This window comes from Malus sylvestris, chromosome 17 (genome assembly GCF_916048215.2).
Source record: "Malus sylvestris chromosome 17, drMalSylv7.2, whole genome shotgun sequence".
Classification (NCBI taxonomy): Eukaryota; Viridiplantae; Streptophyta; class Magnoliopsida; order Rosales; family Rosaceae; genus Malus; species Malus sylvestris.
The window spans coordinates 4,772,097-4,796,559 of NC_062276.1; the positions used below are offsets into that span (position 1 = coordinate 4,772,097).

Below are 24,463 nucleotides of genomic sequence, written 5' to 3' on the forward strand. Positions count from 1 at the left end.
TAAAGAAAGATACTATCATTAATGTCAGAAAAAAAAAAGTTAAAATTACAACCAACTTTCATAATATTATTCAATTTTCCTAACTAACTTGGAACTGTTTTTCATCTTCAACATCTCAACTCTCTCTCCCGGTTCATCCAGCACAGCTTTATGCAGAAAAAGACCTGTGAAAACGGTGAAAAGAGCGGCGGAGGAAGAGAAAAAGAGAGGGAATACGACAGTGACAGTGCCCGTAGCTACCGGAGATTCTTGTATAAATTAGGTATGGCTAGATTAAAATCTAATTTATGCAACTTAGGGCAACTAAGAGACACATCCAACGACGATCCTCCTGCTACTTCAGGCACTCTACCTATTCTCCTCAGCAACTTCATCAAAATATACAAGAGAACCATATGTACTTTCTCAAAAATGACAACAATAGGTGTTGGTTCAAAAATGAACGAGCCGCCTTTGTTACTTGGGGTCAACTTCCTGCATTCCATCTTTTTCAATCTTCTTTCTTCAATGCCAGCATATATGTCAGTAAAAGCGATCATAAACGAGTGCATGAGCGGGATATGGAATGCATATGGATGAAAAGGGGAGAGCATTCAGGCGGGAGGAGCATTCAATTCAGAATCACAGTGAAAGACAATGAACCCCTTCTGGTAGATGTCTTGGCAGTGGCTGTCCAGTGACATATCGTTGGGGAAATGGTTTTGGTGCGGTTGGAACTGTACCGGATGAAGAAGAGATGCCAGACGTAGCTGCTTGGGGGATATGGAACCTGGCAAACCGGTTGATGACGGAAAATCTTTCCAACTCCTGGCATTCCAGTCTTAAGTCTAGAATTGATACCTTGTCTAACCTGCATCATTAAAAGATAGCATGATTCATGATACAAAAGAAATTTAACTAAACGGCCGAAGACATAGCTACATATACCAAATGTGGTTATTCTGGCAGATTGACGAGGCATAGTTCTAAGGATTTATCCAATTTTCGCACATTCAAAGGATGTAGTTCTGAATCCAAAAGCACCTTTTCTTTTTACCCTTAGAAATAGGGTAAGTACCTGACGTCTGACATAACTAACATCTCTGACTATACCAGAATTTGAAAAAAAAATGGTTGAGTACCCCTGTAAACTTCTAGCAGAGTTGCAGATCTGGTTATTAAGGAAAAAGCATGCACAACCGAGCCTCAGTCCAACTGCTTACGGTCAGTTACAAGAAACATTTTTCTACCATTCATTCCCAATGAAGACTTCATGAACAGAAAACTTTGGCATACCTCAGTAAGTCATTTTCCAGCTTCTTCGATCTATACGTGAACTCTTCCACAGCTTTTGACAAGTACTGCTGATCAATATTTTCAGAAACTTTAGGCTTTTCCGCAATCCTACAAAACATTTGCAGAGGAATTAATTCTTAGAAGGCTAAAACCTCAAACCATACAACTCGAAGCACTAGAACTTTTTATAAACTTCATATTTAAATCTCTCTCTGGCTCTCTCAAAAAACCATGAAAGGCAACTTACATATCACTGTCGTTCAGTGGCGCATGAATACTTTTTCTTTTGCTGCAGGTCAGGGTGCATGCATCTCCTAATGATAATTTGGCAACAAAATATGCCACACTATCATAGTACAGCACAGCGTCTGCTGAGAGAATGGATGCTGGTGCAGGGCCGAGCAATTGCTGCAGAAACTGTGTTGTGAAGATAAGCCTTCTCTTAGATCGAAGGATCGGACGTCCATCTTCAATCATTTCAAACTCATGTCCAACCTGCCATTAAAAATGAACAATACATAAACACTTGGATCCAAATACCTGGGAAATGTTTTAAAGTGGAATGAATTGCATGGTGTGACCCATTTAACTAGAAGCTCACTTTCTCAATCAGCCGATTGCATGCCAAGGCCCATTCTTGCTCTGCCATACTGCATAAACAAATGCAATTCAAAAGTTAATAAACAAGCAGAAACAACCCAAGGGTTGTGCGCTTCAATGAACAAAGGAGTAACTCATCTTCTACACACCAAATTTGACATAAGAAAATAAATGGGGAGCAACAGTAAATACCTGACATCTTGAACCCTTTTGGAACCTTGTGTCACTTTGTGCCATGGTAGAAGTTCTGATGTTTCAATTTTGCGTTTCTTTGGTCTCACAATACCCATACTTTCATCAATGGTATCTGAAGGTAACACACAAGGATCTATGAAGGGTTCACTTGTTATCAAATTCGTCGCTGTACTTGGCCAGACTCTGTTGCTTTGACTAGCATTAGAAGCATCTATCTGTTCCACAGAAGAATGTATGTTTAGGCTCTGAGAAGGCTTCATAAGTGAGAACTGCCCCGTAGCAGGCCTTGCATCATACATTGGTTGCATCTGCCCATTTCTGAAAGTCCCATACTGTTTAAACCAGTTTGATGCCATGCTTAGATTGGCCTGAGAAGTTTCACCATTATGAGATAGCACATTATTGCCAGTAGATTGGCTCTGAGAATCACTTTCACCAAATGCAACCATGCCTTGGGCTTGGAAAGCAGCTTGTGAAGAAGTTTTTACACTTGGACCTTCTCTTGCATCTGCCAGGAAACTTGGTGCATTGGAATTTCCAAGTGGTGATAACTTGTGAGTTGATGTAGAATTCAGTTCACCATCATTGTTATGACCATAAATTGACTGCTGTCCTTCCATAGCAGTTACCTGTTGTACATCCAGATCCCTCCTACTTGGATCGGCCTCTTCATTCTTCGTAGCCTGCACTTGGTGTAGCCGGGAGTAGTCATGATGAAATCCATGTGAATGTTTTAAAGCATGGCCAAGAAATCCAAGATTTCTTGCAGAGGGAGCCAGGCCATTGTTGTTGCTATGTTGTATTCCACCAAGATCCTGCAGTTGCGAATGATTCAACAATGAACCAGAGGCAAAAGCACTAGGATCAGAGACATTCCTTACCCCTGTCTGTGAAGCATCAAGCATCCTCTCCTTCCCTTGCTGCTCTTGTGCAGAAATGAAGCCTTGTAAACTTGTAGTGGAATGGCCAAATTCAGAGGACCCATATCCACCATCCTGGGTATTCAGACCATTTAGCTCCTTCGAAGCCAACGAAGTAGTTTCCATGCCAGAAAGATGTTGCTGACTTGGGTTATTCGTCCATAAACTCTGTGGCTTCACTGATACTCCACCCCGTGCAGGCATGCCTGACATAAAAGGAGGCTGAGAAACTGGAGCAGCTTCAAGAACAGGGAATTGTTGACCACCAGAGTTGACAAAAGACTGCTGAGAAGTATCTTGAGATAGAGCAAGGTTGGAAGGTGGATGTCTTGCAGCAGAACCAGTTAATGTTGTCTGATTAGATGGACCAGGTACATTAAACAGATGTTGCGTTTGAAGTTGATTCCTTGAAAATGTAGGACTGGATGTAATTTCTGCAATAGAGCTTCCATGCATATAAGATGTAGGGATGCTCGATTGTCCACCGATACTAAATTTATCATCCCAACGGGATCTCGGTGATGATTCATGTGATTGGGGCAAAGATTGAGAAGGGGACGGAGTAGACCAGGTCTGATTTTTCTCTCTTAAACTAGAATCCATTTGCATTTGATTGGAATTAGTAGCTGGTTGGATCATACCCTGAGAAGAGAAAAGAGTGTTTGAATTGGATTATTGTTGAGATGGAGAAGCAAATTTCAAAGCAAAACCTTGAGATGCAGAAGACTGATTGTAGATATGAGAACCAGAAGCTCCAGGAGTTTTTGCCTCAGTTACCTCAGATAATGGATTAAATCCAGAAGGGCCAAACTGTGCGATAGAACTATTCTCCTTCGACTGGTCAACCCTGCTAAGAAGATGAAGCATATTTTGACTGTTGCGGTTAAGCCATCCAAATATTCCACAAGAATATACAAAATAGACGAGAGTGAATGTACAATAAAATTATATTGGAACAACGCAATAGTAAATATGCTAACGAATGCGAATACGTAAGGTATAATAAGGAAGGCTGCAGAGAGAATGTTTAATGTTCATTAGTATTCAAAAGAAAACTACCTTGTTTGTGCAGTCACACGCATGCCACTAGAATCCTCTGATTTCCAGTCATACAAGTTGTCCCTCTGGTAGCAATTTTGCTGCTGCTCATATGTTCCACCTTCCCTCCCATAAGAGTTATGCATAACACGAGAGCTGTCACTCATTTGACGCTGTTTTTCTCCAATGGCCTCATTATCCTCCTTGTTGCTAGATATAAAATGTTTCCCGTAATCAAGCTTATTATTATATTGGACTTGGTGACTGGTTTCTTGATGGACATTAGTCATGTGTGAATTTTGCACGGAATGAAAGTTAAAAATATTTGAATTTTCTCTGTTCCTAAGAGTATCCTCTGAGCCCGATTGTCCTTGCTCCAATTGTCCAGTTGGTCTGGAAAATGAAGTTACCCTGGAATCACCTCCCCTATTCCACATATGACTCTCAGAGTTCCTATTGTACGTGCCTTCGTGAATATCACCTGTCCAACAATCACCCACAATGTCAGGGAAACGTAAACAAGCTTCATTTCCATTACAGGGTCGAAAATGAACAATCTTACCTTCTGGTTTACTGCTTTGACTGGTCCATGTGCCGTCCAAACGCATATGTGGCTGAACCTGCTGAGGGTTACAATCCAACCACTCGCTAGAGTTTTTGGGAGACTTCTGATTGGATTCATGAGATTCATCCTGGTGAATCCCTTCTTGATGCTCAGATGTGAATTGGATGTCTGGCTGCGGAAAGCCGGGGAAGCTAGAATTAACACTTGAGTCATTAAGCATGGGAAAAGGTTTTGAACTTAAGGAAGAGACACTCTGCAGATTGTTATCAGCCCAACTTCCTTGTTGGTTCTCATTGTCCATGATGTTTGAAGGCTGATTACCAGTTGACAGCTCGGTATTCTGAAAAGTCAAACCACTCCACTCTTCTTGTTGGCCAGTATCACTACTAGAAGCTTCTGCTACAGCAGACTGCATAAGCGCACTCCAGCTTCCACTTTGGAGAGAAGGAAATGAACTTTCGAATGCATCTCCAAAGCCTCCAGCCCCAATATCACTGTGCTTTACCATAGAAGGATCCCAAGTACTATCATCCATGTTAAACAAAATCTTCTCTTCCATTGGATCAAGGGGAACCAAACTCTGTGAAGGGCCATGCTGCATTGTTTTTTGCTGACAGGTTCCCAGCCAGCCAGCTTGATCTTGCTTTCCACTGAGTTCTTGAAGTGATGTATTTGTTTGCAAGGTATTCCCTAGCTGGAGGTTACCCAAAGGGGATCCACAATTTGAACCCTGAGTAATAACGTGTCCAAATACATTTTTTCCCTGAAAGTCTTGTCGGGATACGAAACCCCCTTGAGGTGAGCAAATCTGGTCCGGAGAAGCAGTCATACAATGATCACCTACAAAGGGGTTACTGAAGGCTGATGACTGCATAGCAGGCTTCTGCATTTGATCATTAGCCTTGGTCAACAAATTTTCAGAATCCTGAGACATCGCCGGGAGATGGTACTGATTCATAGTCCCTCTTCCACTAGCAACAGGAGTACCATATAAAGATACATCAAACTGCTGAGAAGCAAGACCCATTGAGCTCAAAGTTTGACCTTGCTCTTGAGAAAAAATAACTCTATTAGAAACATTTTGTCCTGCTGGCGATCCACCCCGCTGCATCCAATTCATAAACATTTGTGGCGTATCATTAACGGGTGTTCCATTGATTAGTGGTGAAAAATGAACCCCAGAACCCTGCTTATTGATTGCAGAGAGCTGATTTACTGCATTATGTTGCCTCACATCTCCGAACTGTTGCACTTGCTGCTGCCTCTGAAGTTCTTGCAGTTTCTTAAACATCAGGTGCTGCTGCAACATCTGCATGTCATTGTACCCAGACTGCTGCATTGAGTGAAGCTGTGGAATGCCTTGTTGTTGTCCCCTCACAAGTTGTTGCTGCCTTCCAATGAAGTTAAACTCGCTGGAAGCTTCAGTAATTTCAGACCTTTCTGAATTGGTAGTTAAAGTGGGACTATCGCATGATGCATTTTCTTGCTCTGATTGAAGGATAGATAAGCCTCTTGAGGTTAAAGTATGTGGAATGAAAACTGAGCTATCACCAAAAAACTGGCTTTCCTGCAAATCCTGCCGTCCAAGCATAAACCCATTCGTCTCCAGAAGTTGGTTTCTAGACAATTCCGGTCTCTGAGACAACTGTGTATAGTTTTTATCAAACCTCAAGGACTCACCACCCCGTCCTCTCCCAGAATCTGCAAATACCACAACAGATACATTAGGGCATTCAAAAACACAAACTTGGTATTTAATACATTACATTATGCAATTGTCCTGGGGGAAAATTCAAAGATTTATCCACTAATTGGGAAACAGATTGCGAATTCCAATGCAGACATGACAATGAAAACACAGAACCTATAAAGCAATCAAGAAGACCATAAAAGGTGAAGCCACTTATACCTAGTTGCTGTACATTACTCGTCTCTCTTTGATTTCCCTGCCATTGATTATATATATGCGCAGGCCAATTACCGTCTGCAACTTGAGATTGACGGGAATAGTTGTCTAGCTCATAAAAATTATGGATCCTGCCTTCAATTTCGTTACCAGGCATTAAATTCCCAGGCACCAAATTTTCTCAGCTAATTGTTTCTGTGAAAAATAGCTACGACTATATATGAGACCATTATGCATACGGCACCTTTATCCCGCCAATTCTGGGCACTCTCCAAATTGTCCTGCATATTTCATTGGACAAATTGAGATGAGAAGTACTGACAGACAATTTGACAAAAGACCAAATAATAAATATTGAAAATTTAAACACGAAAACCTCGAAAATACAGTTACATCAGATTTCAAACTCAAGCCGGTCTCATTACAGAGAACCGCCAAAACAGTTTGCCAATTGGTACCCGCTACAACAAAGTTGCATGTGTCTTATTCGATTGCTTGCATAATAAAATTTATGAGAGAGAGAGAGAGAGAGAGAGAGAGAGATCAAATTAGGGACTTGGATGTCCAGCTACAAGATTCAAACTTTCTTCAACATCTGAAATGAAAACAGATTCGAACTTTTCGATATTCACAGTTTCTTTTCAGCACCCCAAATTTACGAATCTTATGAGAGTATGACAGCTAATATCAAAACATACGAAAGATAGCAAATTCAGCAGAAAATTATGTTAATGCGAACTCGGGATTTCAAAAACAAATCAAAGACTAAACACAAAGCACTTAAACTCTATAATTAAGCAACAGAAACCCAAATTAAATCAAAACCAAGATTCAAACTTTCCACTCAAAAACCCTAAAAAAATCCAACAAAATCTTACCCAACAACCAATGGAACCTCAATTCTCCCAAAAATACTAAGAAACCACTTGAATTTAACAAATTCCCAGGTAATTTGACTAAAATTAGAAACAGAAGACCTTAACAGCTCCAACTCTAATGTCTCATTCTTACAAGCTAAAGCAACAGAGTGTGAACTCAAAACCACAAACGAGCACAAAGCGGAGAGTTGGGAGCTCACAGTGTGATCCAAGCCAGGAGAACTAGGGTTCTTCAAAATCGCGGACAGTACGGCGTCGTTCTGCTTCTTTGCAGCTCCCAATTCACACAGCAGTTGCTTAAGCTCCAAAACGACGTCGCAAATGGCTCTCTCTCTCTCTCTCTCTCTCTCTCTCTCTCTCTCTCTCTCCGGTACTGAAGTTTCTCTCTCTAGGACTGGAGGAGTGAGAAACCGAAATTCATTTTTCGGACCCGAAGCCGAAGATAAAGCGATCCAACCAAAACACCGCTCCGAAAAATTTGTCTTGCAACAAACACTGCAGAGAGTCTCAGAAGAAAACGCCTCCCCAGCCTCGGAATCCGCACCTCAGGTTCGGACAAGGTTCGAGTAACCGAACCTACGGCAAGGGGTTAGAGGCGTTAGTGTGCTTCGCGGGTGTTCGTGCGCCGTGATTTTTCAACCGTTTGATCAATAAATTTGGATGATCGACGGTTGGCTTAGTGGGGAGACGTACTCTGTAGCAAGAGTGCGTATTGCTTGTGGCTTTGAAAGGAAAAGTGGACGGGATATTCGGATGTCACGCGCTTTTGTGCACGCGTGGAGCGGTGCACTTTATTTTCAAGCCAAACTTTTGAGCTTTTTGTTTTTTTTTTTTAAGAATTTTGTAGATAATAAGTTTATATTATTTCTTATTATTTCGGTTTATTTTCCCGCCGCTGGTTTAAGCAATCCAAGTGGGTTTAAGGAAATACATCTTTTCCGGATCTCTTCTATTAAGATCACGGAATTAAGTGATTTATACTTTTGAAATTTGATCAAACGGTTAAAAATATGGGTCATTTTCATTTGATCAAATTTCAAAGGTCTGGATCATTTGATCTGATGACCTAAGATCTCTTTCTTGGGTTTAATGGCAATAGATAAGAGAACACGTCAACAATAATTGTGTTATTTGAGATAAACTTTAGAAAGGTGTATTTTTATAGTCGAGATAAACAACTTTAACATAAATATAATTTTGAATCCACCTCCTTCCAACTCCTAATCAATTAAATTTAATTTCTCTCATTTTAATTACTGATTAAACAACGAGCCGTAAGTGTTTAATTGTCTGGGGTTGTTATAGGTTTGGGCCAAGCCACCTAACTTTCAAGGCCCAATAGTGAATAAATCGATAGATCAACATTCTTGGCAACTATAATTGTGGAAGAGAAACACAAAAATGCAACCATATTTGGTCAATTCGTGTTTATGTATTGGTTAAGCTAAACCAAAACATGGGTTTAACTAATCTGAGGACCAACTACGAAATGAGGTATATAACGTCTGCTGAATTGAAATAGTGGGCTTTATCATGAAGCTTTATATTAGCTAAATTAACAAGTTTCAGATGAACGGAACTCAAACATGACATTTATAACAGTGTACATCATCGTCTTCTAGGCCCCAGTTGATTCTATCATAAAGGTCAATGATGGACAATAGCATTCCCATGAACACAACTTACAAGTGGACTTTTGTAACCATTGATGCAGGTAGTAAACAAACTCAAAATGTTGATATCCACTACAGAGTAGCTATTGCGTTTTAGGCTTTGTCTATAATAGAAGTCAATGATAGACAACAACCTTCTTCCAAACACAGCTTAAAATTGACAATTTCGAACTGTTAGTGCATGTATGATTCGTAATTTATGAACAATGCGTTAGCAATGATGAAGAACATCTACATAACCAAGTTGTTTGATTGTAATATATAACATGTGTTTATGTAGTGGTAGAGTGGATTTTGATACTTCCTAGTCTAGATAAAAAATTTAGTGTGCTGGGAACACAATTTGGTATACTAAGTGTCATAATATACGTGGTTGAAATTTTTTTCAAGTATCCAACTACTTGTATAACACTTAGTATACTTAATTGTATTGCCAACACAGTAAAAAATCTCTCTCTCGTTTATGTTTAAAGATAGGGAAAGAGAGATCCTCAACAATCTCTTCCACTAAGGCCACCGGATTAAGTGATCCGAGCCTTCCAAATTTCATCCAATGGTCCATCTATTTTGATCCCTTAAAAGCTGTGATAATTTTTGATTGTTGGATGAAATTTGGAAGGCTCGGATCACTTGATTTGGTGGAAAAGATCCAGAGATGATCTCTTTCCTAAAGATAGTAGAGTATTGCAGAGTTGGTGATAGAGATTTTGATTCTTAGCACACCAATCATGCCACAATAAGATTAATTATAATTGTTTTTAGTACAAACACCAAAACGGGGATGTAGCTCAAATGGTAGAGCGCCCGCTTTGCATGCGGGAGGTACAGGGTTCGATCCCCTGCATCTCCAAGTCATTTAGTTTTTATGTATGTTTTATTATTATTAATTTTCTAAAATAAACAGTTTTGCTGCTATCTCATGCTCACAGGAAGGAGAGCGATTGGATGTCGGACAAGTATATCAACACATTATTGACTATCCGCATGTCGTTCACATTGCTTCGTATGTTTTATACATGTTTGAAATGTTTGTGAGTATAAATGAAAAGTAAATAACGATGTCATCATTCAGTTTTTATGTATTTTTTTTATTATTATTTTTCTAAAATAATCAGTTTCGCTGCTATCTCATGCTCACAGGAAGGAGAGCGATTGGATGTCGGACAAGTATATCAACACATTATTGACTATCTGCATGTCGTTCATATTGCTTCGTATGTTTTATACATGTTTGAAATGTTTGTGAGTCTAAATGAAAAGTAAATAACGATGTAACATCATTTCATCATGCAGTTAAACAATCCAAACCTAAGAATTCCCCCACGACCACAAATGTAAATGACGATGTGATATCATTTCATCATACGGTTAACAATCCAAACCTAAGAACTCCCCCACGAACACAAATCCACAAACATCACCGCGTAAACAGAGGCAAATGTGGGTGAACTGATTTACACACCCATCTATTTTGCACTTATTTCTGGTGCCAAGGAGTTACAATTATAAATTAATCCCAGGTTTTACAAGTATATATGTATCCATTTGAATCGGACTATTGTCGTACCCACAATTTATAATCCGATCCTTTGTCAACAAACGTCTGCCAGCTCCCTTCCAAATGGTTTTCCTTCGACGGATTCCAATCGAAATCTCCAAGCTTCATTACCAGTGTATCACCTATCTGTGCAACGTAACCTTCATTGTTCGCGTGGTATATCTTCACTGAGCTCCGGCAATGGATCCCGGCCCTTCTCCGAGCGTCTATTAGCTCGGTTAGGATGTCATGGAGACCAAAGTCGTATAAATGGTCATAGAAAATGACAGGCTGCAACAGAGGTAAAGATTGCAAAGTTAAATAGCAGCCATTTGTAATGGCAACTAAGGGATTAAGAACTCACTGTTCCAGGATGCGTCAGGATGTATGCGTATCCCTGCGTAAGCTTATCTCGTGGAAACGGCCAATGGCCCTGAAATAAAATGAAAGAAAGTTCCTACATTAGGTGTCTAGCACTTAAAAACCAGTAATTGGCTTCTTGTGCTTCGTTAATGGCACCATGACATCGAATAAGGGGATATTTGGGTTCAGTGCTCGTGTGCGTGCGTGTGCATGCGTGTGTGCGAGAGAAAAGGGAAGAGGGACCTGTGTTGATCCTGTGTCGTGGTTCTCCAAAAACGTGACAGCACGAGAGGGCCACCATCCCAGAACTCCAGTTGGTTTACCTTGAGGATCTATTAACCTCCAGTATTGGTTATGAAGAGCGGAGTGGAGTATTCCCTGAAAAATGCAATACTAAGTATGCATTGGGCTAAAATATGCAGCCGCATAACATAAATTTCACCATTAGGTAAATTATCAGATATAACTTTCGTTTTTATTTATAAAAAGATAACAAAGGTTTGACAAGCAAAACCATATCAATTGTCACATTACTTTTCAAATTTTCCCCGTGGCCCGAGTGACAATGTTCTTAGCCTTGTTTCTGTGGGTCAAACTAATATAGGATGTAGCAGATGCAGTCTAGCAAGTACCTTTGTAGTGACATCAAATGCAGAGGAAGTACCGCCTGTGGCATTGATCCAATTAACAATTCGTTGCCGGTGAGCATCTACAGAACCAGAAAAGTTAATTTTTTTCGTTAAGTTCACCATGCTAAGAAAAACAGTAATCACATCGTTGCTTCTGGCCACAAAGGAGTTTTACTAAGTTAAGGAGGCATATAATTGTATCTCGCAGTAACAATATTGTGGTTATCTTCTTTGTTACTCTTCTATCTTCTTGTTCAACGTTGTAAATTCAATCTAGGGTTCACAAGTTCATACCTTGATTGTAACACAAGTTTCCATTTTCATAATCCAAGCTGTCCCAATATTCTCCAATAGCAAACGCAGGAACCGAAGCTTCAATATATTCTTTTACATAGGTACCCGAAAAGCCTCTGGAACAACACAAAAGGAGTTAATCGCATGCTATGGATTAAAAGGAGAAAGAAATTTCTAAAGAGTTCAGACATCTGCACTTTGGGTCAAACTAAGAAAAGACCTTGAACCTTCGCCCCCCCCCCCCCAAAAGAAAGCACTTTCACCTTACAAAGTCAAGTCGCCATCCATCAAAACCAATATCACTTCGAAGCCAATTTAGCAACTCCTTTATGTCATTTCTTACGAAGTCCTTCGAATGATCAATATTGGGTGCTGCATGGAATATATCCCCTACGCACAGCATTAACAGCAGATGAGTACACGGGTAAGCTTAAAATTTCAGCAGCCTCTAGGACATGCATATACTTGTAAACTTCATGAGGTTATCCCAACATTCCCACACTGATGTGGGGTGGTAAATAGCATGTCTTGTTCAGGTCTGAACTGTTTTAGGTAAACTAAACCAAACAATCAAGACCAGAAGTGAAGCGTAGATTATGTCTCATAGACTCTCACCCTTTCCATCTTAATCATAAAGTCGATTGGAAGGGATTCTAAAACAATCAAAACGATGAACCCTTCCAAGGATCATAAAATTTACACAACAATCAAAGAAAAAATAAAGTACCACTTGAAGGATTTCCTTGGCCCTGAAAATTTGGATCATCACAAACAATTGCTTCAGGCCCCCAAGCAAGCTTCCCACCAAAAATGTTCCAAATGCCATTTGGACTCTGAAATCGGCAAGAATGTGAGTTTTACCAAGAGGAGTGACAACACATATGACCAACCGAGCATGCAACATGAAAATAATGATCTAATGTCATAAAATACCCTAAAGTTTCGAAACAGGAACAGTAAATCAAGTGTTTACCTGTTTATGTGCACATCTATGATTTAGGACAACATCTCCCAGGGCCTGCTCACAGGAAAAATACGTTACTTATCCAACACGACTATTCACGTGATAATCAAACAGAAAAAAAATTAAAGCAGATAATATTCCTATACATATCCACTGCATCATTCTCACTTGGCCCCATGATTTGATTATCCAAAAACGATTTCTGTTTTGAGCCTATGATGAGCCAAATTCACTTTCTTAACAACTTTTACTTTTTTGAACAAAGAGAACAAAAGAATAATAAAGGAAACCTCTTATCAAACAAAAAACCCATTAAATAGTTCAAGAATTGACCTTCGATGCCTAAGATTATACATACCAGAAGATTGTGGGAATGCATTTCCTGAATGCAGTGTTTAAGTTCATCCACGGTACCATACGATGAGTTCAAATTGTACAGGTCAGAAGGCATATAACCTGCAGGCCATTTCATATTGGTTACAAATTCTGTACAATTATTGAAGAGCCGCAAACTTCATCAAATCATGTTTTAATGCTATCAAATATACTAATGCAGGTCCTAAGTATATTTCTACAGTTAAACACACACATGCAGGGGGCATGTTAACACTACACAAATATTAAGAACATAAACAAAAGAAATGTACTTCAGACAAGATAAGTTGTTAGGAGTGCAACATTGTTAATAACACCTAAACGGTATCATTGCCATCCAGAATGATTATATGCATGCACAGGAATATCTAAAAAAGGCATTAATCTTGCTATATTTAAATTCGATAACAAGACAGATAAAAAAAAAACAAAGTGGACGAGGAAGAGATGAACCTTGAGGAGCAACAGATTCTGTTGGTGGTGGGAACCACACTGCCGTTACCCCAATTTTTGATAAATCAGCAGCTTTAGGAGCTAAGTCCAGGTACCACTGCCTTCTCCAGCTTTCCCAATTGAAGCCTTGAAACTTCAAAAGCAATAGAATAACAGTCGGTAGAAGAAACAATCTAGGAATTGCATCTTTATCCCGTGTAAAACAATCAAATATAGGGAGGGAGGGAGAGAGAGAGAGAGAGAGAGAGAGAGAGAGAGAGAGCAGGCACATTTTGATCAAAGTAAACTTGAAGACCTTTGGGGGAAAAACTTGAAAATCTAGTCTTGCATAACCAATCTTCACTACAATTGGGATGACATATTGGTATTTCAAGATTCAACCAACGGGTATGAAAATACATACCACGATTTCACGTCCGGTTCCAGTTCCTGGCTCTGCATTGAAGTCAATGCACAATTTCAAGTCAGGTACAGGCCTTGTTTGGGAATTGGGACATATGTTTTCTCGGTAACATTAGCAATTTTACGAATACAAGAAAACTAACCTAAATTTGTTTGTTCCTCGGTGCTCTGCCATTGTATGGTCTTCCTCTCAAGAACATGCTCCAGAGCTTTTCGTTTCTTTTCTATTGTTTCTTTCTCACGCACATGCTCAATAAGGGTATCGCCCTCCTTTGGCTTTTCCTGAGCTATAGACCATACTTCATCTGGTTTGGGCAAGTTCAAAGATCTGAACTTTGAACTGGAGGCTTCAGCTACATCGATCTTTCTTGGTGGGAACCTGGGACGGATAGTACGAATTTTCCTAGCCATCCATTGAGGTATCTCTCGGCGAGGGCCATCACTTAAAAGTTTCCATTTCAGTGAATCATCATCTGTTAAAAGATCTATCCGTCCACCATTAACAACATAAATGGAATCTTCATCCCCCTCACCCAGCAGTCTTTCCTTCAACAACAATGATTCTGCCATTTCTCCTCTCTGTCTCCACATCTTTGTAGTAGCTTCAGATGCCTTCAATGATCTTTGCAGTGCTTCACATCTTCTCAAGTATGCGTCATCTTTCGCACTTGCCATTTCTTTGGCAGCACCAATAGCATCCATAATGCTTTGCAACTCAGCCTTGAAAGCCTTGGAAGAAGACTTCTTTCTTTCTGATGAATCTTTCTTCATTTTCTCCAACAAAGACATAATCTCCTCCTCTTTCTGGAGAGTATTTTTCCTGCTTGATTCCTGAAATTCAAGCAATGATTTCTCAGCGTCGTTAGCTCGGAGCTCAAACGCATTTGCATGTGCATGGGCCTTTTCCAACTCCAACTTCAACCTATCAATGTCACTTCTTGTAAGCAACGACTGAGATTCTAAATCATTTATGGCACCCTGTAACATCATATTTTTTGACTGGAGGGAAGCAAGCTCATCCAGTGGACTCATACCTTCAGTATATTCTAATACTGCTTTTGATGCATGCTCACCAGCTTTTTCCGCCACATCCAGTGCCTTCTCTATTGCAAGTTTTGACTGTTCCACAATTGACAATATACTACCTTCTGTCACCTCCTTAATTTGTTTTTCGATCTGATAAGCTGCTTCAGCAGCTGTAGTTTCTGCCGCCGAAACCCTCATCTGGGCATCTTCTAGAATGTGAGATGTGGCCTGCTGGAAAGCAATTTCCGCTAACTTTTCTACTTGTACTGCAAGTTCGACCGCATCCTGTTTTGCAAGAACTAACTTAGATTCTAAGCTGAACTTCTCTTCAACAGATTCCTGCAGCTTCTGATGGAACCGTGACTTGGCTGCCTCAAGTCCTGCAATAGCCAATTCCTTGTCGTGCAATATGCTAGCAACATATTCCCGTTCTTTTCCCTCGGAACAGGCCAACTCTTCAAGCAATTGATCTCTCTCTTTCTCAGTGGCTTCTTGTTTAGCTTGGGCCTCCAAAAGACCTTTTCTAGTTGTCATTAATTCATCTTCTTCTATATTCAACACTTCACTACTTCCTGAAGTATCAACCACTTCGCTAAAAGTGTCATTGGAATCATCCTGTCATAAAAATCAGAAGCCATGAGTCGCAAAAACCGTGAATACTATGAGGAGAAATGCATCCTTCCTTTAACATGAAGAGACATTACCATGCTTGAAAAAATACTTGTTCTTGATTTACATAACCAATGCGGCGTGCAGAAAAGGTTCCTGCACGAATTTCATTTTGGTCATGATATTGAAAACGCAACCTTCACATAACTTGCAACAGTTTCCGCCACACGTAAAAGAAGGAAACATAGTAAAATGTCAACAAACAATACAGGAATGAAATTACAAATTCACAGGAGCATCAGTGGAGAGAAATTGCGCACTTTTCTCTATTCGAATTAGTTCTGAAGACAAGAGGGCGCAGCCGCCCCAGGCGGCATAAACTCCTATCATACTTGCAATGTGGACCTGAAGATGCAATGGGGCAGCGGTGAATAACCCCAACTGCCATTTCAGGCAATGAAATTGTATTCATCTCTTCCTGCAAGGAATTCAAAGTTTTGATCTTTAGCAAGATATCAGGCACACAAAAACATAAACATAAATAAACGATCTTGTACCAACAAAACCCAGGTTCTACAATTTAAGTTCCACAATTTTCAATTACAAGTAAAATTTAAACAATGTAAACACAGAAAACTTATTTCATCAAATTACAGAGTAAAAAGAGCGATCCAAGCCAACTAGGCTCCCCGCTTTGCGAGGGTAGAGTTAACGTCTATTGTACGGAGGCTTACCTTGCTTTGCAAGGGACTGAAAGGAGAAATATTCACTTCAAATTGTTTGATTTTACAATAAAATATTACAAACAACAAAAATAAAAATATGATTTTTTCCAAGAAAACTCAAATCTATAATTCCAGGTTACATAGTATTCAAGTAAAATTTCAAAAATTCAAGCAACAATAACCCAGAAAACCAAATTCATCAAACAGCATGCATGTGTACATTAACGACCACAGAACATTTTACATCAAATTTTCACATCAAACACTTGATCAGCTGATTTGATCCATTTTTTTCTTGAGATTCCCAATAAATTCATGCGCAGAAAGAAATATAATCATATATAAAAATGTATAGATATAAAAACCTGATGGAAAAATGGTGGAGCTAATCTGAAAGGAACTTGAGAGACCCCATGATTTTGGGAAGATAAGAAAAATGGTGGAGAATTGTTAGTGTGGATGGATTATTGGATTCTTGTATTAGGATGCGAGAGAGAGACAGAGCAGAGAAATAGGAGGAGAAGGAAATGCAATGGCGCGCAGACTGAGAGGCTTCCAATCAAGCTCGGGGCTCCCTTGTGTTTGACCATCCTTGTAATGACATTAATGCCCCTCGATTATTTGTATGCATCTTCACAAAGAGACCGACAAATGTTAGTGGGTTAAATAGTTAGATGCTAAGAAAAAGAGGAAACGGAGGGGGTTGTGAACTTGATTGCAAAGAGACGGACAATTTTCCTTGGGTAATCGACCTTCCAATAAATTAAGGACAATTGGGCGAGTCAAAATTTAGAGTCTATCGAAAAGGGTCTAAATATTAACTTCAAATTAATTTTTTTTACTATTGTCTGAATCAAACTATTAAAAGTTCATGTTTTAAATAAATTATTATTGGTTAAAATTAAGCAAATTTGAAGTTTTAAAAATAGCGTAAGCGTACAATGAGCAAAAAAAATGAACTCGAAATGACACACAACAATGTAAATTTTAAGAGACCTTTTTTAGTTACAAAACACGACAAGTAAGAATTGATTCAGAAGATCGAATTAAAATTTTAAAATTATTATTTGATACAAGTAGAACTGTTTCCTACAATAAAATGATCAAAAATATCTATTAGAATAAAAAAATTAATAAAAATGTTTCTCGATGGTCATAGTAATTAATCAATGATTTTGAACAACATGAGGAAAAAACTGAAGAAACTGTGATAGAGAATCATCTCAAAAAAATCTTTTTTCTCGAGCAACTAGAATGCTACTCCCCTACCCAAGAACTCAATTCATTTCTTTAGTAGTCAAATTCTTGATATCGTGTGAGCATCGATTGAAATTTTGAGATAAGTAAACACGTTATTAGAGTTTAAAGTATTTATTAGTTAATATGAAAATTACTTATATTATCACTCATTAATGATATTTTAGTCATATTGTAAGGATAGTTCGGTCATTTTAACGGTTGTGCTTAGGCCTGGCAAACGGGTCGTGTTTGTCGTATTCGTGTCGTTTTCGTGTAACACATGTTATTTTAATGGATCGTGTCGTGTCACACCTTGGGTAAAGTGACTCGACTCTTTATGACCCGTTAAGAAAAATATTTTTTTTTCTTAAATTTGCACATACCATACTTTGCCACATAAATATTAATTCAAAACCACCTCTTAAGCTCTTAAGCTGGCGTGTCCGGATCTCTAACTCTCTCTCTCTCTCTCTCTCTCTCTCATTACACTGATCGGTTAAAACCGCCTCTAACAAACTTATCAACGGAAGTCGCTATATATCCATTAACACTCGGCTTTTGTCTGCAGGGGTAAAATAGGAATTTGAAAATATATTGGGATTGGGTAGGAAGAGAGATTTAATTGGTACAAATAGAACCTGTAACTCCATCAGGCACCTCATGCCACAAAAAATGAAAGTAATGGTTGTGAATTTGTGACATAGGCAAGTTTGTGCTATCCTTATACCTTTATGCCCCCTCACTTCATGCAATAAAAAATGTTAAACTAAGAATTAAATAATTTAAAAAGAAATTATAAAAACACAGTGGGCCCCAAAAGAAATTATAAAAACACAATGGGCCCCACTCCATAGGCAAGTACATCCTTTCTAGCTTTTTTTTTTTTTTTTAATCAAACGATATTACAGAGAAGGTTAATTTAGTCTCATAATGGGCTAGCAATAATATGGTTTAAATTCGTCTTTGGTGATAATTGGACCTAAGACCTCTCACTTACAAGTGAAAAAGAATATCACTAAATCGTAGTATTAAGTGAGATGCACGCACGGTAATGATCAAAAAAAAAAAAAAAGGAAAAAAAAGATGCCCAGTAATTTTATTATTCTTGTCACTTGCCATGTATAAACGCTTCTTACCTGAATATAATTTTGTGGAGAAAGGGGTTTGGCATGTACAACAATACGAATATGATGATTGAAGCAGCTGGAAACCTTTCTGTGACAGTGAGCAGTATTACCCCTTCATCTTCGTCTTCATCTAATCATGCGTAAGTACATTCTATCTAGCTTCTTAAATGCCCAGTAATTTTTTTTTCTTTTTTTTCTTTTTTTTTTTTGCCTTGCTATGCATAAACGCTGCTTACCTGAATATATTTTTGTGCAATTCGCAGTTACGATGCGGCTTCTTACCTTAATATATTTTGGTGGTCTTTTTGACCATTTGGTGGTTATTTGGCTGCAAGTGGTTATTTGACTGAGTAATTTGATTGCAAGAAAGAGATGGTTATTAAGGCGCTTTCATGCAACAAAGAGATGGTTATTTGACTGAGTAATTTGACTTTCATGCAAGAATTAAAGAAAGAGACTTTCATGCAAGAATGAAAGAAAGGAGAGATGTTTCAGTATAACCGAAACACGGAGTGTTACATTATATGTCATTATGCAAATAGTAAGGTATATGTGTTAAAAATTTAATGGCTTAAAAATTAAAATTTTCTACCACTTCAAGAAAGACATGGTTATTAAGGGGCTTTCATGCAAGAAAGAGATGGTAATTTGACTGAGTAATTTGACTTTCATGCAAGAATGCAAGAAAGAGACTTTCATGCAAGAATGAAAGAAAGGAGAAATGTTTCAGTATAGCCGAAACATAGAGTGTTACATCATATATTATTATGTAAATAGTAAGATATATGTGTTAAAAAGTTAATAGCTTAAAAAATAAAATTTTCTATTACTTATATAAAAGCTCGTGATGTATCAGAAAAAATTTCTGACAAGAAAGGGACTGATAATTTGATTGCAGGAATGCAAGAAGGGGAGTTTTTGCCGAGCAAGAGGGCAAACGACTTCTGACAAGAAATTTTCTGAATCAGAGTGGGCCCCACTCCATTACATTTGTCTGAACAATTTTCAGTTGCCGTGCTATAAATAGCTTCTTACCTGAATTGCTTTCTGTGGAGTTTCCAAAAAAAGAAAAAAAGAATCGCTTTCTGGGGAAAGATCTTTTATGAATACGATGATTCAAGCAGGTGGCAACCTTCCTGTGACTGTGAGCAGTAGTACCCCTTCATCTTCATCTTCATCTCATCAAAAGTAAGTACATCCTATACATCTGGCTTATTATTGCTTAGCTGCTCTTATATATATACTTTAAACTACTATGTTAAACAAGTATTTTTGCCCAATATCACCCTTGTAGATGTTGTTGTTGCAGAAAAACTACCCTTTGTCGCCATGAACTTTTCAGAGATCTGCTACTATCTTGATTACAAAAATGCTTGCAAATATTATCTCCCTATTAGGAATATATTTGCAACTAGCATATTTATCACTGTAGAAACTTCAAAATCGAAACAATTCACTTTTTTTAATTATGATATAATGATTATCTTTACAAAACATCAATCAAATCGAAAATCTTAAAAAGATGCATATAAATTGATTAGAAACAATCTCCATTTTTCTTTTTTAGAAATGATCCTTAAATGATAATTAAGAAAATAAACAATTTTAATTATAAACTTCGTGATAAAAACACGTTACTCTAAAAAAGATAGATAAGATCATGCATCACTTATACTTTGTAAACCCCATATCTTAGATGTGTGGCAGAGTACGTATGTGTAACAAGAGATTTCACTCATACGTTTTTTTGTCTAAGATGGGCTTGAAAAGTAAGATTACAAAATATTTTCCAACAAAAGATATGTTTAATTATAAAGAATAAGTACAATTTTTCTTCCTTTCACAAAAATAAGTAGAAAGTTCCAAATTATTAGCATTTGCTTTCTTCAGTCAATGTATCCAAGCACACAATATCAAAGCGCAACTTACAAAATATTTTCCAACAAAAGATATGTTTAATTATAAAGAATAAGTACAATTTTTCTTCCTTTCACAAAAATAAGTAGAAAGTTCCAAATTATTAGCATTTGCTTTCTTCAGTCAATGTATCCAAGCACACAATATCAAAGCGCAACTTAATAGGTTCCCCATATAATAATATATAGACTTACCTCTATTTCTGTACAAATGAGGTTGTCACTATATCCACGATGCAGGCATATGTTTTTAATTATTAGGAACTTTAACGAAAAATTTATGATACTTTTTATTTTAACGAAAAATCATATTTTTACACTAAAAAATCAATCCTGATACTATTCACTTTACCCTTTATTTTGTCCTTATCGTTAAAACTCAAAGTTTTCAAACCCTTTTCATTAGTTTTCCTTTTAATTATTGGTTGTTTCTTTTCTTTAAATTAGTTGCCAAAGTTTTACATTTAAAATACGGGATATTTTATTTTTAATATTAGCGAGGTTTTTTATGATAAAATTCAATACATAGTAATATGTATTTAAGTTGGAACCATGTCGATGATGTTATTGATGATCCATGATACGTTTAAAAAGTTTGTCACTATAAACCTAGAAGGAAAATGCTTATAACGCATTTGCTTTCTTCAGTCAATGTTATCAAATAATAGTAGTGACTTACATCTATCTGTGTACAAGTGAAGCTGTCACTATATCCACCCGGTACTGTTCACTTTAACGAAAAACCACATTTTTACACTAAAAAGTCAATCCTGGTACTATTCACTTTACCTTTTATTTTGTCCTTATCATTAAAACTCAAAGTTTTCAAGCCCTTTTCATTAGTTTTCCTTTGTTTCTATTCTTTAAATTATTTGTCAAAGTTTCACATTTGAAATACAGGATATTTATTTTTAATATCAGCGAAGCTCTTTATAATAAAATTCAACACTTGGTAATATGTACTTAAGTTGGAATCATGTCATGATGTTAGTGGTTAACTATGATACGGAAAATGCTTATAACGCAATATAATTTTCTAACCATATAATTATAATATAGCACAAGCGGGGGTTGGCAACATTATCGTCAAAGTTCTTCAAAGGCATTGCACAAGTATATTATCCCTGCCATCACCATTCTGGCCGTGTTTGTCCAGCTCAGGAACGGAGTTGGAGCCGCAGTATCTCTGTTTTTCACGGAATACGTCACGGTTGTGGCGTTTATTGTTGCTTTTTTGGTTTACATCAGTTCATTGGCTGTCGAGATACTCCAGGCTCGTGAAAATACAGATTTGTCTGAGTTCATGGATAAGATTAGCCTATCGTCTGGGACACTTGCCATAACCTTAGAATTGTTGATCATGGTTCCAGCTTTGGGGTGGTTCACCATCACAGCATGGAGCATTTGCCTTGTGATTGCAGTAACAAAGCCGTACCGTGAAATTGCAGTTGTTTTGAAAAGATTGTATCAGAGAGCCCTTGAACATCTTCTTCAGGTGTTTGACAAATTGAAAGAGTTGTTCATGAGTATTGGTGCAAGCGCATCACTTTCTAATGCCTTTAACAGATTGAAAGAGCCCTTCGTGATCAGGAATGTTGACAACCAGTTGGCCATGGAATCCGATCAGCAGAACGGGCTTCTTTAATCAGTTATATGGCCTTTTGATCTACTTAATTAATAGTTAATATGTATTATACGTTTTGCCACCTCTGTGTTTTAGGGGCTTCCCTATATGTATACTTATAATGTAGGTGTGAATGTAATGAATAAAAACTAGAGAACTTTAAAGAAAAGTTTTCGATACTGTTTATTTTAACGAAAAATGTGATTTTTTTTAAAAATAAATAATACCAGGAACTTTTTGTTAAAGTTCTCTAAAAACTATTGGTCAATCTACTGTTTATTTTCAATCAATTCTTCTGGAGAATTTTTCGCAAATAACATCTGCAGCCTAAGAGAAGATAAGTAAGCTACCTTTGCATACTTCCCATGTAGGGACCCACTCCTTAAAAAAATGAAAAAATAAATAAAGGGAAATTGACGGAAACACCCATTAACATTGCTAATCCTCACTCTTCCTTGGGTTACTTACCGCAAGCTGATCGCGATGATCTCAACATCTTAGCATACGATGATCTCCTCCAAACAAAAACACAATTATTCGAAACCCAAACTTCCTCAAGACGTTTAATGACACTGGGTCGTCTTCGGTTTCGTCGAGTATGCCATTCTTGGAGAGCCGCTGTTGATAAGTAAATGTCAGTTGCAAGCAAGGGCTCAACCTCCGTGGCTTATGCTACGCTCTCCTCGCTTCTCCCTGTACAAGAAGACGGGATTGGTCGCGCTTAGCGGTGTCCTCCTGAGGATTTTCTGAAAAAAGCTCGGTCTTTCGACTTCTTACTGCCTGATCATGATCAGGAATCTGTCAACTATTTCTAGAATCCAATTTGAAAATCTTTAAACAAATAGACGGTTCATCACGGAAGACACAAGCATTATCCACTAAGTAAAACGTAAATTCTTCTTTTATTATTATTGTAATGGATTATTAATACATCAAGATTCTAAAAAGTACCAATGTCTCAAGAAGTCCGATACAATCACTATATCTCCTCACCATGCATGCACCTTCTTGACCTCGCGGAAAGTAATACAAACCCTAAGCCAAGCCTAGCCTAATAAGCCAAGCCTAGCCTAATAAGCCTAGCATAGCCTAAGATCTCGCGGAAATTAAAGAAACAATCATCAGAGGCCTCCTACATAGCCGGAAGAATGTTTTTGATGATGAAAAAAGCGCCCACACCGACTGCGATAGCAAAAAGTACGACACAGAAGAACTCGGTGCCCGGAGAAATGTGCTTGATAGGAGTCTTGATGGGGCGGACGATCAGCCTTTGTTTCCTTCCACGGCCCACCGTCTCCACTGTACAGATGCGCGAGTAACCACGGGCAATGAATCCTCTCAAGTTGTCGAAGCCGAGCGCTTGGTGATCGATTTCGAAGCCAGTCTCGAAGCGGAAATCTTGTTTGAGAGACGCCAGTGGATATCCGTCGGCCCAACTTCTTTCAGTCTGGCAGAGGCGGTCGAGCAGATTGAGAAACCACACCTCAAAGTAAATCAGCCAGTCAGGTCTCAGTTCGGTGGCCGCAGTGGCGGTTCCTTCCATGATGTGCAAGAAGCACGGAAACAAGAGAAAAGCGACAAGGAGAACGAAAGAAGATGAGAGAGAGAGAGAGAGAGAGAGAGAGAGAGAGAGAGAGAGAGAGGCAGAGATGTAGAGGGTTTCTGGGAAGGTTTGGGAAATTCAGAGAGAATCAAAGTTGAAGGCCAGTGTGCTATGAAGAACTATGAAGAAATGAACTAGCTACGTACTGCTATATATATTCTCTCTCTCTCTAACTCACTCTCACACTCTCCCTCTCTCTCTCTCTCTCTCTCTAATTACACTGATCAGTTAAAACCGCCTCTAAGTAACAAACTTATCAACGGAAGTGAACCGCCTCTAACAAACTCATTAACGGAAGTCGTTATCCAATAACACTCGGGCATTGTCTGCAGGGGTGAAATAGGAACTTCAAAACACTAGGATTGGGTAGGAAGAGATATTAATGGGTACAAATAGAAGCACCCGTAACTAATTAACTGAACTCTCGCGCCAAAATTCATCCCCTACCCGAGAAGGGGTGGCAATTTCAACCCAACCCAATAACCGGACCGCACCCAACTCATCCGTTTAAATCAACATTTGGGAGG

The 24,463-nt window shown here is 38.3% G+C and overlaps 3 protein-coding genes and 1 non-coding gene across 5 annotated transcripts; 2 read left to right on the forward strand and 2 right to left on the reverse strand.

Moving 5' to 3' along the window:
• On the reverse strand, positions 1–7,865 carry LOC126610923 (uncharacterized). 2 transcript variants are annotated; one of them, XM_050279083.1, is made up of 10 exons: positions 7,578–7,865; positions 6,503–6,780; positions 4,591–6,294; positions 4,050–4,509; positions 3,768–3,837; positions 2,068–3,632; positions 1,877–1,925; positions 1,523–1,770; positions 1,276–1,383; positions 1–850 (listed from the first exon to the last, which is right to left on the reverse strand). In XM_050279083.1, the coding sequence occupies exons 2-10, from the start codon at positions 6,654–6,656 to the stop codon at positions 622–624; spliced, it is 4,587 nt and encodes a 1,528-aa protein (XP_050135040.1). In that variant the 5' UTR covers positions 6,657–6,780; positions 7,578–7,865; the 3' UTR covers positions 1–621. The 2 variants fall into 2 exon arrangements, with proteins under 2 accessions (XP_050135040.1, XP_050135039.1); XM_050279082.1 differs by having other exon boundaries at positions 3,768–3,840.
• A 1,962-nt stretch (positions 7,866–9,827) lies between these two features.
• TRNAA-UGC (transfer RNA alanine (anticodon UGC)) lies at positions 9,828–9,900 on the forward strand. Its single transcript has one exon. It is a non-coding gene; the product is annotated as a tRNA-Ala (tRNA).
• A 405-nt stretch (positions 9,901–10,305) lies between these two features.
• LOC126610925 (uncharacterized) lies at positions 10,306–16,996 on the reverse strand. The gene is made up of 15 exons (XM_050279088.1): positions 16,793–16,996; positions 16,023–16,180; positions 15,798–15,858; positions 14,211–15,708; positions 14,069–14,100; positions 13,666–13,798; positions 13,196–13,293; positions 12,847–12,891; positions 12,601–12,706; positions 12,137–12,263; positions 11,874–11,989; positions 11,583–11,659; positions 11,194–11,328; positions 10,952–11,020; positions 10,306–10,878 (listed from the first exon to the last, which is right to left on the reverse strand). The coding sequence occupies exons 2-15, from the start codon at positions 16,172–16,174 to the stop codon at positions 10,606–10,608; spliced, it is 2,922 nt and encodes a 973-aa protein (XP_050135045.1). The 5' UTR covers positions 16,175–16,180; positions 16,793–16,996; the 3' UTR covers positions 10,306–10,605.
• Positions 16,997–19,860: 2,864 nt separating this feature from the next.
• On the forward strand, positions 19,861–22,479 carry LOC126610937 (uncharacterized). Its single transcript, XM_050279110.1, has 2 exons — positions 19,861–19,981; positions 21,769–22,479. Exons 1-2 carry the CDS (start codon positions 19,896–19,898, stop codon positions 22,352–22,354), a joined length of 672 nt encoding a protein of 223 aa, XP_050135067.1. The 5' UTR covers positions 19,861–19,895; the 3' UTR covers positions 22,355–22,479.
• Positions 22,480–24,463: the final 1,984 nt, after the last annotated feature.

What these genes read in the sequence shown, in the direction of transcription:
- LOC126610923 (XM_050279082.1), bottom strand. Translation starts at nt 6,656, where the DNA reads ATGCCTGGTAACGAAATTGAAGGCAGGATCCATAATTTTTATGAGCTA. An exon ending in TCAAAGCAGTAAACCAGAAG is followed by an intron (nt 4,510 to 4,590) that starts GTAAGATTGTTC and finishes ATTGTTGGACAG; the next exon opens with GTGATATTCACGAAGGCACG. An exon ending in AAAAGGGTTCAAGATGTCAG is followed by an intron (nt 1,926 to 2,067) that starts GTATTTACTGTT and finishes TTGTTTATGCAG; the next exon opens with TATGGCAGAGCAAGAATGGG.
- LOC126610925 (XM_050279088.1), bottom strand. Translation starts at nt 16,174, where the DNA reads ATGAATACAATTTCATTGCCTGAAATGGCAGTTGGGGTTATTCACCGC. An exon ending in AGAATCTGTTGCTCCTCAAG is followed by an intron (nt 13,294 to 13,665) that starts GTTCATCTCTTC and finishes AATGGCCTGCAG; the next exon opens with GTTATATGCCTTCTGACCTG. An exon ending in ATAGATGTGCACATAAACAG is followed by an intron (nt 12,707 to 12,846) that starts GTAAACACTTGA and finishes TGCCGATTTCAG; the next exon opens with AGTCCAAATGGCATTTGGAA.
- LOC126610937 (XM_050279110.1), top strand. Translation starts at nt 19,896, where the DNA reads ATGAATACGATGATTCAAGCAGGTGGCAACCTTCCTGTGACTGTGAGC. An exon ending in TCATCTTCATCTCATCAAAA is followed by an intron (nt 19,982 to 21,768) that starts GTAAGTACATCC and finishes ATTATAATATAG; the next exon opens with CACAAGCGGGGGTTGGCAAC.